Source organism: Aethina tumida, chromosome 2, assembly GCF_024364675.1.
Source record: "Aethina tumida isolate Nest 87 chromosome 2, icAetTumi1.1, whole genome shotgun sequence".
In the NCBI taxonomy this organism is placed as follows: Eukaryota; Metazoa; Arthropoda; class Insecta; order Coleoptera; family Nitidulidae; genus Aethina; species Aethina tumida.
Window position 1 is genome coordinate 4,181,099 of NC_065436.1, and position 17,284 is coordinate 4,198,382.

Here is a 17,284-nt window from a genome sequence, read left to right on the forward strand (position 1 = left end):
ATTCACAATCCTTTAATTGAATATGTACCATTTAAACTATTTTTTGGCCAATTTTAATGTTTGATCATTTAGTTAAATATTTCTAACTTAAACTAACAATTTTATAAAATTTGTATTAAATATTATTTATGATTAATAATCAAAAACGTATTTTTAATAATAATTTTGATATTCATTTTTTATTTTAATTACTTAATGTGTAACATATATTTAATTATATTTAATTATGGTATTCATTAAATATTAGTCTAATATTGCCAATAATTCTTAAATTCTTTAATTTCAAATATATAAAAAGTTTGTTTTTTTTAGTTAAAAATATTTAAATTGTTATTGTATTATAATAATAATAATTAATAATAAAGATAATAAATATTTATGAATAATTTATAAAATCGAATAACAAAAATCTGTCAATTTTAGTTCATAATCCTTTAATTAAATATGTACCAATTAAATTATTTTTTTAATTTCTATTAAATATTAATTATCATTAATAATTAAATAACGTAATTTTTAATAATTATTTTGATATTCATTTTTTTATTTAAATTAATTAATATTGAAATATATTTAATCATAGTATTTTTTAAACAATAGTTTAATATTGTTAATAATTCTTCAATTGTTTATTTTTATACATATAAAATATTTAATTTGTTGGTTAAAAAATATTTTTTGTAACTAACAATTTTTAATAGTTTTTCTTTGAAATATATAAATTCTTATTCTATCTATTTTTAATAGAAATAATTAATGATAATATTTATGAACATTTAATAAAATCGAATAATAAAAATATTTCGTAAATTTAATTCGTAATCCTTCAATTAAATATGACTTAAAAAACTAATTAATTAATAATTAATATCTTAATTTTTTAAACTAGTTTTCATTTTCATTATTTCTTTTAAATTAATCAATAAAATCTACAATCTAATATGTAAATTTTGACTGATAAATGTATCAACCCTTTCAAATTAATTATTTAAAATTTTAAAATTGAAAAAAGTCTTCAATTAATTAATATTGTTAAACAATTTGAGTAGATCATTGTTTATTTAAAATTACTGTATTGTATATTATTTTTTAGTTATTCTTTGAGATATTATCGTTTATTGAAAGTTTTGTTTATATTATTTTTCTTCAGTTTGAAATTAAATAGTATAAAACAAGTAATAATTTGTCAATTATTAAAATTAAGTTTTTGGATATATTGTAAATTTACATTATTAAGTTGTTTTTATTTGAATTTTTGTGGTACATTTAAGGTTATAGTATTAAATAACATAATATAATTTTATTAATTTTTTACTTAACCTGATTTTTTTAAATACATAATATGTACATAATTATATTTAATTTTTAACAAATATTTACAATATCTTAAATATTTAATTTTTAATTAATATCTCCAATCTTTAAACATTTAAAATTTTTGTTTAGTTTTTGTCCCTGTGATAAGCAAAATCATCGTTTTTTACAAATGAAATGTTTTGTTTTGTGGTTCAGAGGTTATAATTATGGCCACCACTGTACGTATGATTTGGCAAAAATAATGTTTACTTAAATATTTGTATAGGTAGCTCTAAATACAGCTAAGTAACAAATTTAATAAGAACGATGGAAGGGATAAATTTTAGTTGTGTATATTTCCATAAATTAATTAATTACAATTTGCTAAAAATAACATTCTTATGTGAAAATATACTTAAATATTTATACAGATGACTTCAAATGCATTTAAGTAAAAATTAAGTTGGGCAATTTGCTTTGAAAATAAATACCCATTATGCAACTTCCCTATAATTATAACTAACAAATTCTTAAGATAAATCAAACAAAGCTCAGCATTGTTTTATTGCCGAAAAATTGTTGTTGTCATTTTTTATTGATAACCTTTGCGGACACTTATTAATAACTGGTGCTGCACCACGATAAAAATAGTTTGGGGACTATTTTCTGTGCATGAGCGTCCAACTTAAAATTTAAAAGTGTTTTCCTATATAATATACGAGATATGTTAAAAATAGTAAATGGGTTGAGCAGCATTAACCAGATAAACTGTACACAAAAAGTAATTAAAATAAATCCGTTAACAGGGAAGTGATTTTATGAATTTCGTGCTGTATTGTTTATAAAAACAATAATGAAAAATGCCCGGCTAAATTATTTAAACCGTTAACCGTTGTCCTTGTCGTATGTATTAATTTGTAAAATTGTCGTACGTAAATGAAAAAACCGAATTATAACACTTGGACACTAAATTACCATAAAATTAACTTCCCAGTTCACACAATTGACCTTCTCCCACAAAGCACAGTTTCAAATATTATTTACCAAACAAATCGGTCGATTAATAACAGATGGGACTGTTGCAGTTCATTGATCAATGCCATCGATTAATCGTAACACGCACCGAATTAAATAATTAGCGGATGTAAATAAACATTTGCATAATTAACGTGTCACTAGTTTCAGTGACCTCTAAATTGCTGGTTGTTCATTATTTAACGGTACGTGATCAACTTTTATTGTTGTGCCGAAGGGAAAATTACAAAGGAAAGTGTATTGGATCATCACAATTAGTTTTTGTGATTATCACATTGAAACTTAATTGAATTAAATCAAACTTTACCTTCAACTTTCTTAGGATTGCTTTAAAAAAGTTTTAAAGTATCACTAAATATGTACCATTCAAACTATTTTTTGGCCAATTTTAATTTTTGATCATTTAATTAAATATTTGTCACTTAAACCAAAAATTTTATAAAATTTGTATTAATTATTATTTATGATTAATAATCAAAAACGTATTTTTAATAATAATTTTGATATTCATTTTTTATTTAAATTACTTAATGTGTAACATATATTTAATTATATTTAATTATGGTATTTATTAAATATTAGTCTAATATTGCCAATAATTCTTAAATTCTTTAATTTCAAATATATAAAGAGTTTTATGTAATGGAGGATTTTTAATGAAGTTTTTTTAGAAATATTTAAATTGTTATTGTATGTATTTTTAATAATAATAATTAATAATAAAGATAATAAATATTTATGAATAATTTATAAAATCGAATAACAAAAATCTATCAATTTTAGTTCATAATCCTTTAACTAAATATGTACCATATATTAAATTATTTTTTTTAATTTCTATTAAATATTAATTATCATTAATGATTAAATAACGTAATTTTTGATAATTATTTTGATATTAATTTTTTTATTTAAATTAATTAATATTGAAATATATTTAATCATAGTATTTTTTAAACAATAGTTTAATATTGTTAATAATTCTTAAATTGTTTATTTTTATACATATAAAATATTTAATTTGTTGGTTAAAAATATTTATTGCCAATAATTCTTAAATTCTTTAATTTCAAATATATAAAAAGTTTGATTTGTTTAGTTAAAAATGTTTTATGTAATGGAGGATATTTAATGAATTTTTTTAGAAATATTTAAATTGTTATTGTATGTATTTTTAATAATAATAATTAATAATAAAGATAATAAATATTTATGAAAAATTTATAAAATCGAATAACAAAAATCTGTCAATTTTAGTTCATAATCCTTTAATTAAATATGTTCCAATTAAATTATTTTTTTTAATTTGTATTAAATATTAATTATCATCAATAATTAAATAACGTAATTTTTGATAATTATTTTGATATTTATTTTTTTTTTTAAATTAATTAATATTAAAATATATTTAATCATAGTATTTATAATATTGTCAATAATTCTTAAATTGTTTATTTTTATACATATAAAATATTTAATTTGTTGGTTAAAAAATGTTTTTTGTAACTAACAATTTATAACAGTCTTTTTTGAAATATATAAATTGTTATTCTGTCTATCTTTAATAGAAATAATTAATGATAATGATAATAAATATTTATGAACATGTAATAAAAATATGAATTAAAAAACTAAAAATTTTAAAAAACAGTATATATAATGATTAATAATTAATCTCTTAATTTTTTAAATTAGTTTCCATCTTAATTTTTTCTTTTAAATTAATCAATAAAACCTATATTCTAATGTGTAAATTTTGATTGATGAATGTATCAACCCTTTCAAATTAATTACTTAAAATTTTAAAATTGAAAAAAAGTCTTCAATTAATTAATATTGTTAAACAATTTGAGTAGATCATTGTTTATTTAAAATTACTGTATTGTATATTATTTTTTAATTATTCTTTGATATATTATCGTTTATTGAAAGTTTTGTTTATATTATTTTTCTTCAGTTTGAAATTAAATAATATAAAACAAGTAATAATTTGTCAATTATTAAAATTAAGTTTTTGGATATATAAAAGTTCTAAAGTATCACTAAATCACTTAAATCACCAATCATAGGCCTTTGTGCAGTTGATAAAAGAATTAGGGACTTCCCCCAAAAATTGAACTTCAAGTTTATTAAAAATTAAAACTGTTTGAGAGTTTAAAAGACCCCTAAAACGACCTTGGTTATGTGCATTAATTTCCTGAAGATACAATCAAGCCAATCACTATCGGTAATTTTATTACTTAAGTGAGAATCCGATGTGAACATTTCAAAGGATATCATTGTGAGTGTATTATTTTCATCAAGAACGAGTTGGGTAATTTGATCAAGACGTTTTATACTTTAATAAAAGTGTTAAAAATAAACCAAACACTTTTATGGCGTCGATTTAAAATGTTTTCGAGTACATAACGTAATGTAATACATATGTATGTACGAAATGGCAAATCGAAGTAAATTTATTCACGCATTCCTGTGCAAACATGGGTAAATTTGTGGTTTGAGATTAATACAGAAAAAAGCCACAAACCAGAAATTGTAAAAGGGTTCCCATCCTATTTTATACCAACCTCATTTAGATGGATTTTAGACAGTAAATTTTATGCATCGTAGATACTAATGTAATCAAGATTAAACTGTGTAAATAATAAATAAACTGCACAAAGTATATATATATATATATATATATATATATATGTTAGCTTACGTCATCACCTTCACCGATGGACCGATGCGACGTGCTCACATCTATTTAGACTAGTTTTGTTTTATAAGCAAATCTGAAGTATTTGTTTACATTTAATAATCGGGGCAGTTCTTAAGAAAGAACCAGGCAGTCAAGCTTTAGATGTCGAGGGTTAAAGTACGTTTGTTGTAATAAAGCGTATTATTGTGAATTTAGTGTTTTAATCAAACTAAAAAGACAGATTAACAGTCGCTAATCTATCATCAGAAGTGGGATATCTTCTCGTGAATTATTTCCGGAAGAAAGGACCTAAAAAAAAAAAAATAAATTTTTTTTTTGTGTTTCTTTGTGAACGAACAATGGCAGACAATAGTGAAAAACGCGACCGCGCAGTGAGTCCGAACGTTGTGAACATTACCGAAAGTGTATCGGAGACGGACAATAATATGGCGTTGTTATTTAAAATGCAGCAAGAAAATAACAACAGTTTCCAAAAACAAATCATGGAAATTTTGTCGACAATGGCCAACGCCCAAACTACTCAAGCAACATTGAGGGTGACTGCGCAGACGCAACCTGTTTCCGCTTCAGTATCAGAAGGTGTAAGTGCCGCGGCGGCGCAGTTTCGACTTGCAAGTTTTGACCCAGATGATACACCGTTTACTATGGTTGAGTGGATGGATGATGTTACTAGGATCCAACAGGAGCTGGAAATATCCGATACTCTTATTGTTTTAAAAGCTGGTCATGCTTTACGAGGACGTGCAGCACGCTTTTATCAACATTGGAAACCTATTATTAGAGATTGGGCTTCTTTTCGACGAGATTTTGAAATTGCGTTTCCTGAGTTAGGTACTCCTGCTACTCGTATCAGAAATTGTTTAGCAATTAAGAGTTCAAGTTTTGATTCACTAGTAGAATACGGTAACGCCAAATTAACAGCAATTAGAAGATTTTATTCAGACTTTCCATGGAATGTTGTGTTAAGTCTTGTTGAATACGATATTCAAAACACAGAAGTGAAAAATCGAATCTCCTTGCTAGCTCCTACATGTGATTCTGAACTATTAAAACTGTTGGCTACCTGTGATGCGAATAAATTGAACGCTGGTGTGCGAGAGCGTGAATTGTCACGAAAACGACCGTATAGCTTTCGTGATCAGCGTTCGTTTCAAGGAAACTGCAGAAGATGTCAACGCTATGGACATAAAGCAGTGGATTGCAAAAATGCGGAAAAAATACAGAATATGTCGGAAAAGGTACAGCCGGGTCCTTCTGGAGTACATCAAAGAAATTTTTCGTCTGGCAACAACACCTCAGCAAATAAGAAGTTTTGTAACATCTGTGGAGTGAATGGACATTCAGAAGATACATGCTATAGTAAAAAACAATGACATGAGGCATCAAAACGAGTGCTCCTGGCAAAAAACACTCGTTTTATCCGTTCATTTCCATCAGCTACGGTTACTAACAATTCCATGATCAGTTCAATAGCATACTTAGTAGACACAGGTGCAGATGTCTCAATACTTCACGAAAAAATAGCGAAAGCCTTAGACTTGCAAATTCAACCGGATTGCCAAATACTGTCTGGTGTAGGAAATTGTGTTATGAAGCCTCTGGGTCGCAGTAGTGTTGTGATGTGTACACCAACCATGACATTAGAAATTGATTTTCTAATTGTGCCAGATGGATCAATTCCTGGATGTGATGTTGACGCTTTAATTGGACTTGATGTTTTAAAACGACCAGGTATTAAAATTGAATTTAATGCAAACAGTGTAGACATTGTATATGATCATAGTGATAGGCAACGAATTTGTGCTATATACGCGTTTGAAGAAAATGACTTAAATTTGTCAGGACTGGACGAGTGGGTTATTAAGGAAATAAAAACAATAATCCAAAATGGAATAAGTCAAACACCGGCCGCAGTAACAACAAACAAGTTAAGAATAACATTACGTGATCTACAGCCAGTGGCCTATAAACCCCGTCATTTGTCATATGGCGAAAGATTACAAGTGAAACAAATAATAAAAGAACAAATTGAGAGTGGAATAATACGACAAAGTGAATCTCCTTATGCAAGCCCAATAGTCCTTGTCAAAAAGAAAAACGGAGACACAAGATTATGTGTAGATTATCGTGACGTAAATAAAAAAGTATTACGTAATAATTATCCTCTACCACGGATACAAGATCAGATTGACGCCCTTGCCAAAGCTGTATATTTTTGTACTCTTGATATGAAATCGGGATTTCACCAAGTTGAAATAGAAGAGAATTCAAAACATATAACTGCTTTTGTGACACCAGATGGACTTTACGAGTACAATCGAATGCCGTTTGGTTTTATAAACTCCCCATCGTGTTATCAAAGTGCCATCGATAAAGCCCTTGGACCACTTAAAGACGATATTGCGTTTGTTTACGTTGATGATGTGTTGTGCCCCTCTCGAACCATTCAAGAAGGTCTTAAGAACTTAAGAAAGGTCATTGACGCCCTTTCGAAGGCCGGATTTGTTTTAAACATAAAAAAATGTAACTTTTTCCAAACATCTGTGGAATATTTGGGTGTTGTGATCGAAAACGGTACGGTAAAACCTAGTTCGCGAAAAGTTGACGCGCTCGCTCAAACATCAGCTCCTAAAGATGTAAAAGGTGTTCGTCAATTATTAGGACTGGCTGGATACTTTAGACGTTTCGTGAAAAACTTTGCAACTTTGACAGCACCGATATCTGCACTGTTACGTAAGGGAAAAACTTTTGAGTGGACAAGTGAATGTGAAAATGTGCGATTGGATTTAGTGAAACGATTGACTTCTTATCCGATTTTGAACATTTTTGATCCGGAACTGACTACCGAACTACACACAGACGCGAGTTCGCTTGGATTGGGTGCCATACTTATGCAAAAAGACTTAAATAATGTGCTTCATCCAGTGGCGTATTACTCTAGGCGTACAACTGATTGTGAATCGCGATATCATTCTTATGATTTGGAAACTCTAGCGATAGTGGAAGCCACTCAGTATTTTCGCACATATCTGTATGGTATAAAGTTTACAATCTATACAGACTGTAATTCAGTAAGGGCTACAGCACTCAAAAAGGAACTACACCCCCGCGTTGCAAGATGGTGGATAAAATTGCAGGACTTTAATTTTGATATAGAATATAGACCAGGACATAAAATGGCACATGTCGACTATTTAAGTCGAAATACAGCATCTCCGACAAAACGAATTTTAGCAGCACGAATTATTGCTAACAAACCAAAGACAATTTGTGAATATCAATCAGAGGATGTGTTTTGTCAGACAATAATAAACAAAACGCATCATGAGACGGGATATATAGTGAAAGACAATTTAGTGTTTTTACAATGTTCAAATGATGGTCGCGAACGTTGTTTTGTACCTGTAGCAGCTCGACTAGAGATAATGAAACTGTATCATGATAACTCGTCTCATATTGGTGCTGATAAAATGTTAATGAAATTACGTGAGGACTTAATATGGCCACGCATGGGTAAAACAGTACGCAAATATGTTGCAAATTGTAGATCGTGTGTGTTGGGTAAATCTTTTACTGGAAAACGGAGTGGATTGTGTCAACAGAAAACGAAACCTTCAAGTAAAATGGATACGTGGCATATTGACCATGCCGGACCTTTGGTCAAATCTAATAAATGCACTCAAATTTTAGTGGTTATAGACGCTTTTACTAAATTTGTGCGATTTTGTCCTATTAGACAAAAAAATGCCGAATGTACTATAAAGGCATTAGATGCATTATTTATGGAATTGGGTCGACCAAAACGAATAATAGCTGATCGGGGAACAGCATTTGTAGCGAGTAAATTTCGAGAATTTCTCAATGATAACTCTGTTGAGCTACACCTAATTGCAACAGGAGTTCCTAGAGGTAATGGACAAGTGGAACGCGTTATGAGAAGTTTGTTTAATGCGATGCGTGCTGTGTTGAATGAAAAAGACGAAAATAAATGGACAAAAGTGCTACCTGATATTGAGGACGATTTTAATGTAACTGTGAACAAATCGACAGGATTCGCGCCGTGGATATTAATGTTTGGTGAAAATCGACGTCTGAGAGCAACTAACGAACTGTTAAATGGTGTGCCAATACAGACAAGTGATGTGGACGCTGAAATACTTAGACAACAAGCTCACAGTCGCGTGTGCGAAGTAACCAGTAGAACAATTACAAACTTTAATAAGAAAAGAGTGCCGGCAATACCATACGCTGTTGGTGATAAAGTTGTTATTGAAAATAGTCAGCTGTCGAATGGAGGAAAATTGAAACCAAAGTATCACGGACCCTTTGAGGTAACGCATTGTTTACCTAATGAGAGGTACGCACTCCGAAGGATTGGCAGCCGAGGTAGAACAACAATAGCAGCGCATGAACAGTTACGAACCTGGCCAGATACAGAAATTCTATAAGGTATGATGGATATAGATTTATTTAATAAGATTGATGTGTGAATGTGTGTAAAGGTCCCTGCTTAGTAGGCTGTTTAAGGTCCCTGTGTATCAGGCTATATGTGAAGGTCCCTGCTTAGTAGGCTATGATTAAGGTCCCTGCTCGGCAGGCTATTTTTAAGGTCCCTGCGTCGCAGGCTATGTTTGAGGTCCCTACTTTGCAGGCTATGTTTAAGGTCCCTACTTTGCAGGCTATGTTTAAAGGTCCCTGCTCGGCAGGCTATGTTTAAGGTCCCTGCTCTGCAGGCTTAGATTGTTGTGTTCTGGGTCTGTGAGACAAGCGGGTAATAGACCTGGTAGTGGTTGAACCGCCTCTGAGCTCCTGGCTAGAATATGGTATCTTTTGATAGCACTTGGGAGTCATGGGTGTAACAGACCTGTTGATGGTTGAGCCGCCTCTGAGCTTCTAGTGGTTGTTAACTGTGCCACATAACAGTCTATTTTGTTAAATGAAATAAGGTTTAGACTTAGTTCTTCGAATATATTTTGAGCTTGTACTGCTGTTATAATGTTTACAGATTACCGGTGTCAGGTGAATCTTTGCAAAACTGTGGAAGGGTCGAGGACGCCCCACATGTCAGGAAGGCCGTGTTAGCTTACGTCATCACCTTCACCGATGGACCGATGCGACGTGCTCACATCTATTTAGACTAGTTTTGTTTTATAAGCAAATCTGAAGTATTTGTTTACATTTAATAATCGGGGCAGTTCTTAAGAAAGAACCAGGCAGTCAAGCTTTAGATGTCGAGGGTTAAAGTACGTTTGTTGTAATAAAGCGTATTATTGTGAATTTAGTGTTTTAATCAAACTAAAAAGACAGATTAACAGTCGCTAATCTATCATATATATATATATATCTTATCTTAATTTAATAGTTTTATGTAAAAATATTATTATCTACATTATTTTACAGTAGTGAACATAATTATAGCAACAAACAAGTTTTTCTCCAAATCTATAAATGGACAACTAATACTTCATTTATTTTAATATATATATATATATACATAAATTTATCAATAACAGAAAATATAAAATTGTACAGTTTGAAAAAATTTGTTTGATAATTGATGATTAAATTAAATTTAAACTGAAAATGTGTTTTTTAGTTATCAACAAAACGAAAAAAAAAAAATTTTTTATTGAAAATATTTTAAAGAAAGCATTTACGTATATCATAATAATTATAAAATATTTTAGTTTAAATAAATATATTCAAAAACTTAATTTTAATAATTGAAAATTATTAATTTAAAATTGAAGGAAGACAATTAAAATTATATATATTTATATTATTTAATTTATAAATAATGTAAACAAAACTATTTAATAAACAATAATATCCAAAAGTTTAAAATTTTAAAAGAATAATGAAAAAATAATATACAATACAGTAATTTTAAATAAACAATGATCTACTCTTAACTTTTGTCCAACTTTAAATAATTTAACATAGGTATATAAATTAATATGTAAATTTTAATAACTTAAAAAAATAGTTTTTATAGATTTATTTAAAAGAATAAATGAATATGAAAACTATTATTAAAAAATAAATTATTAATTACTAATCATAATTAATCCTTTAAAATGAATGTCAAAATTTTTATCAAAAAATACGTTATTAATTATTAATCACAATTAATATTCAATAAAAATTTTTAGTTTAAGTGTCACATAACATGTTTAATTAAAGTATAACGAATTAAAATTTGTCATATTTTCGTTATTCGATTTTATTAATTGTTTATACTATCATTATTATTAAGTATTTTTATCAAAAACCACACAATAACAATTAACATTCGTGAAAGAAAACATTTTGTTACTAAACAAATCAACCTTTTTATATGTTTAAAATTCAACAATTTAAGAATTATTGACAATATTTAAATGTCTTAGACACCAATTAATTAAATAAAAAAATTAAAAAATATCACAATTTAATTAAAAAATACATTACTTATAATTAATATTAATATAAATTTTATAAAATTTTTAATTTAAGTGTTCTGATATTTAATTAAAGGATTATGAATTAAAATTGGTCCTATGTTTGTTATTAATTATTTTTCGTAAATATTTATTAGTTTTAATTATTTTTATACACATTTATACATTTTACATATTTATTAAATTTTATATATTTATTAGAAATCCTTCGTTACAGAAAGTATTTTTTAATCAACAAATCATAATTTTTATATGTTTGGAATTAAACAATTTAAGAATTATTAACAATATTAGACTATTTTTTAATAAATACCATAATTAAATATATTTAAAAATGTGTTTAGCATTAATTAATTTAAATTAAAAAAATGAATATCAAAATTATTATTAAAAATTACGTTATTAATTATTAATTATAAATAATATTTACTAAAATTTATGTAACATTTTTAATTTAGTGTACGATATTTAATTGAAGGATTAAGAATTAAAATTGATGATATTTTCGTTTTTATTAATTATTAACATTATTATTATTATTATTATTATTATTATTATTATGAAAAATTCATACAATAACAGTTTATATATTTAAAAAAAAGACTTATTTAATTTATTAAAAATCCTTCGTTACAAAAAACATTTTTTAACTATACAAATTAAATTTTTTATATATTTTAAATTAAACAATTTAAAAATTATTGACAATATATTGTTTAATAAATGATGTAATTAAATATATTTAAATTTAATTAAACATAAAAGAAAAAGAACAAGTTTATCAGTGGAATATCCAACAAATTAATTGAACTGATTGAATCTTTCTATGAAATACATTTTCATAATTAATTTAACAATTTCCAATAAAAATTTATATTTACAAAGGTTTATAAATTGTCATTTTTCTATTATTTAGTTTTATATTGATTAATTTGTATAGTTTAAAGTTAATTATGATTTTTTCAACATTTTATTATAAGGAATAACGTTTTGTGTTCCAAAATATTTGAAAATTTTATTTGTTTACTAAATTTCAATCTCCAAATGTTGGTAAAGTTTTAATTAGTTGAAGTATACAGTAAAAATTGTTTCTATTTTATATTAAATATGATTTTTCCAATATTTTATTAAATTAAAAAAGTTTTCTGTTGTGTTCTGTTCACAAATATTTCTAAAAGGACATTTTTCTATTAGTTTTTATTGGTTTTCTTATGTTGATAAACTTATGTAGTTTGAGATTTATTGTAAAAATTATTGTCAGTTAAATTTAAATATGATTTATTCATCATATTTTTATAAGGAACAACGTTTAGTTTTCCAAAATATTTGAAAATTTTACTTTTTTACTAAATTTAAACTTCTTAATGTTGGTAAATTTTTAATGAATCGAAATGTACAGTAAAAATTGTTTCCATATTAAATTAAACATGATTTTTCCAATATTTTATTAAATTAAAAAAGTTCTTTGTTGTTTTCTGCTCACAAATATTTACAAAAGGACCTTTTTCTATTAACCAAAGTGTCAATATCACTTTGTAGAGTAAGGACTCGTACAATACAGTCGACTTGATAATATAGCTTCAGATCATCAGAGTAAGCTAGACTACAGTATAAAAACAAACTCAATAAGTCACTGATGAATAAGAGGAATAATTGGGGTCCCGAGGTGGACCCCTGCGGTACGCCATACATATCAAATTAATGGTGGTGGAGCTGCCTAACATAAAACGTGCTGATTAGAATAAATTTTATAATGAATACTTTGATAAATGACAGTATATAACACCTGTTCAAATATTTTAGAGAAATTACTTAATTTAGAGATATATCTGTAATTATTAAAATGAGACTTGTCACATTTTTTGAATACTGGGGTAATTTTGGAAGTTTTTTTATAAATATTAATGAAGTACTCCATACTTTTTCTAGACCAAATTGATTTTCTATTACAAAAAAAGTAAAAACCTGTGGATATATTGATCAGAAGGAATTCTACTTATGGTAACATGAGCAAGGCGTGTGACATCCCTAAAGTATTTGTGCTTTGTTGGCTCCACATCGGTGTTTCCTTCCGAAACGCATCGACAATAAAACACCGCCTTCGGTATTCCAAAACGACGACAAGAACCAAAACGGATGGCTCGTTCGTTGTCTCAGCAGTTACGATTCCCAGAAGCTCGCCGCTACCGTATTCAAATGATGCTATCTCTAGGTGGTGCACCCGGTCTGAATATGTTTGAATATTATTTGTATTTAACCGTATGCAGTTGCGCCAACATGCTTCATTATGAATGAAAATTCAAACGAAATCTTTATTTACATGCGACTGTACGGGCTGGTTACAGTTAGCAACGGTTGCTTCTGTTGATTTACACATCACGGAGTTTTTTTTTCGGAATATGTAAAACGCAGTGTGGGTAATAGAAATGTTATGTGTGACCTTTACCAAAGTACTATTTATGATTAGTTCTCTTATAAATCTTATATATCAACAAACTGTGAAATAATTCTTACCACATTCTAAATTGTCATTTTTCTATTATTTTTTATGTTCAGTTTTATGTTGATAAACTTGTGTAGTTTGAAGTTAAATATGATTTTTTCAACATTTTCTTATAAAGGACAACATTTAGTGTTGTATGTAATATTTGAAAATCTATTTTTTTTTTTCTAAATTTTAATCTTCTAATGTTGGTAAATTTTTAATGAATTGGTGTGTACAGTCAAAATTGTTTCCATATTAAATTAAATATGATTTTTCCAATTTTTTATTGAATTAAAAAAGTTTTCTGTTGTTTTCTGTTCACAATTATTTATAAAAGGATCTTTTTCTATTAGTTTTTAGCGGTTTTCTTATATTGATAAACTTGTGTAGTTTGAAGTTTATACTAAAAATTGTTGTCAGTTAAAATAAAATTTGATTTTTCCAATATTTTATTAAATTAAAAAATGATTTCTGTTGTTTTCTGTTCACAAATATTTCTAAAACGACCTTTTTCTATTAGTTTTTATCGGTTTTCTTATGTTGATAAACTTGTGTAGTTTGAAGTTTATGGTAAAAATTATTGTCATTTAAAATTATATATAAATTTTTTAACATATTCTTATAAAGAACAACGTTTAGTTTTCCAAAATATTTGAAAATTTTACTTTTTTTACTAAATGTCGGTTTCCTAATGTTCGTAAATTTTTAATTAATTGAAATATACAGTAAAAATTGTTTCCGTATTAAATTAAATATGATTTTTTCAATATTTTATTGAATTAAAAATATTTTCTGTTGTTTTCTGTTCACAAATATTTATCAAACGATCTTTTTCTATTAGTTTTTATCAGTTTTCTTATGTTGATAAACTTATGTAGTTTGAAGTTTATAGTGTAAATTATTGTCATTTAAAATTATATATAATATTTTTAACATATTCTTATAAAGAAAAACGTTTAGTTTTCCAAAATATTTGAAAATTTTACTTTTTTTATTAAATTTCTGTTTCCTATTGTTCGTAAATTTTTAATAAATTGAAATATATAGTAAAAATTGTTTCCATATTAAATTAAATAGGATTTTTTCAATATTTTATTGAATTAACAATATTTTCTGTTGTTTTCTGTTCACAAATATTTATCAAACGACCTTTTTCTATTAGTTTTTATCAGTTTTCTTATGTTGATAAACTTGTGTAGTTTGAAGTTTATGATAAAAGTTATTGTCATTTAAAATTATATATAATTTTTTCAACATATTCTTATTAAGAACAACGTTTAGTTTTCCAAAATATTTGAAAATTTTACTTTTTTTACTAAATGTCAGTTTCCTAATGTTCGTAAATTTTTAATTAATTGAAATTTACAGTAAAAATTGATTCCATATTAAATTAAATATGATTTTTTCAATATTTTATTGAATTATAAAAGTTTTCTATTGTTTTTTGTTCACAAATAATTATAAAACGACCTTTTTCTAAGTTTTTATCGGTTTTCTTATGTTGATAAACTTGTGTAGTTTGAAGTTTATACTAAAAATTATTGTCATTTAAAATTAAATATAATTTTTTCAACATGTTCTTATAAGGAACAATGTTTAGTAGTTTTATTAAATTAAAAAAAAGTTTTTCATTCACAAATGTTTATAAAATGTCTTTTTTCTATTTAATTTTTATCGGAAAATAAGTAAGTTAATAAACTTGTGTAGTCTGAAGTTTATTGTAAAAATTTTCATTCAAAATATTTGCTTTTACTTACAGTTTCATAATGTTTGTAAATTTTTAATTAGCTGAAACGTACAGTAAAAATTAAATCCATATTGAATTAAATATGATATTTTATATAATTCTGTATTTTTGTAACGTGTATCAATCTAAATAGACTCATTGTTGCACAATATTTATTTAAAATAAACTTTGCATTAATCGGTGTTTTACATGCATAAACTTGTTGATATCCAAACAGCAGACACTCGCCCGCGGACCCATTATTTTTCGTCACCTACACGACTGGAGCACTCCAGCCGCATCCGGTCGAATAAAGCAGCGAAACTGACAAAAACCACCCTCTCAAGCCCACTCCACTTGGCTTATCGCAAAACCTTTTAATCAGATATGTTTATTAACTTGTCAGGGGGCCTTTAAAGACCGGCGAGAGCGTGTTTTCTGAAATACGGCCGGTTAATGGAGAAGCAACCGAAGTGCGACAATGAAACCTGAAAAGAGTTGTACCCACTTGTGGGCCGTGACGCCCACGCCATTACCATCTTTACGCCCAATGGTTGGGTTCATTCATTCGTCTTTTTTACATGAATAGGATACGTAGGCCTGGCGGTAAATAAATTGACGGATTCATTTGGTTTTCGACTCGTCGCAGATGAATAAGTGACTAGCCCAACGAAAAGATTAATTGATTAAGTGCCGTGAAAGCTGAGAACTTTGTGTTTTGTCTAAAGTGACAACATTTTTGGAAAGTTACAAAATTTGGGCACATTATACAACTATAGAAAATTTTTGTTACAACTTTGACCTTAAACAGAAGGAGAAATGTAACGAGAAAATTTAATTAAGAAAAAATACTTTGAGAAACATCTCACAATCAAATTTTTATGATTATGAGCCTATGACACATTTTTCTAATCTAATCTAGTTATTTGTTCTTTAAGTCAAGTCAAGTCAAGACTTGTACGTGTTAGAAACTTGTAAATATTAAATGTGCGTGTGTCACAGTCAGTTTAATTTTATTTTAACTAAATAAAGCGGATATGTTTGAACTAAAAAGTATTTTTATTTACGTCATGACATTTGTCTTAACATGGCATGTTTACTTTTTAAAAATCTTTTTCAAAAAATGTAGAAATAAATGCGTGCAACCTACCACAGAGTTGTAACTAATTGGTATAATTGCACCGTACTTTTTACTTGGTAAAAACCTAGGAAATATGCAATTTTGTCTTGTGAATAAACTATTGTACTAACTACTCGAAAATTATATTCAGTTTATGTTAAAATGGTGTTTTTAATACATTATATCTTTGCCTCTCACAACTATACAGCAAAAATGTAAATTGTTGGAGAGGTTATCACTGAGAGTCAAAGTCTTTTTTGGCAAATATTGGTGATAATGTACCAAGGCAATGGTAAAAGTACCCTAATAAAGAAAGTAACCTTTCCAGCTGATTGTAACTACTTTTAATATACAATCATCTAAAACTATTTTGTAGATTTCTGTCATGATCATCTCATTTGGTTCTCCAGGACAATGGTCATGTTTGTAGTTCTTCCACCAAATATTTTCTCCTTGTAAAAGAAAGAACGGGTATCAG

The 17,284-nt window shown here is 26.9% G+C and overlaps 2 protein-coding genes across 2 annotated transcripts in view; both read left to right on the top strand.

Annotated features, from left to right (window-relative positions):
* The window catches only part of LOC109596242 (pleckstrin homology domain-containing family G member 1), a 206,620-nt gene that overhangs the window by 1,975 nt on the left and 187,361 nt on the right, over positions 1-17,284 (top strand). The gene's annotated exons all lie outside the window — the stretch shown is intronic.
* Positions 5,003-6,918, top strand: LOC126264714 (uncharacterized). The gene is made up of 2 exons (XM_049963752.1): positions 5,003-6,766; positions 6,819-6,918. The coding sequence occupies exon 1, from the start codon at positions 5,374-5,376 to the stop codon at positions 6,406-6,408; it is 1,035 nt and encodes a 344-aa protein (XP_049819709.1). The 5' UTR covers positions 5,003-5,373; the 3' UTR covers positions 6,409-6,766; positions 6,819-6,918.

Bases quoted from the DNA above. Each gene is read 5' to 3' on its own strand.
- LOC126264714 (XM_049963752.1), top strand. From the start codon at position 5,374: ATGGCAGACAATAGTGAAAAACGCGACCGCGCAGTGAGTCCGAACGTT.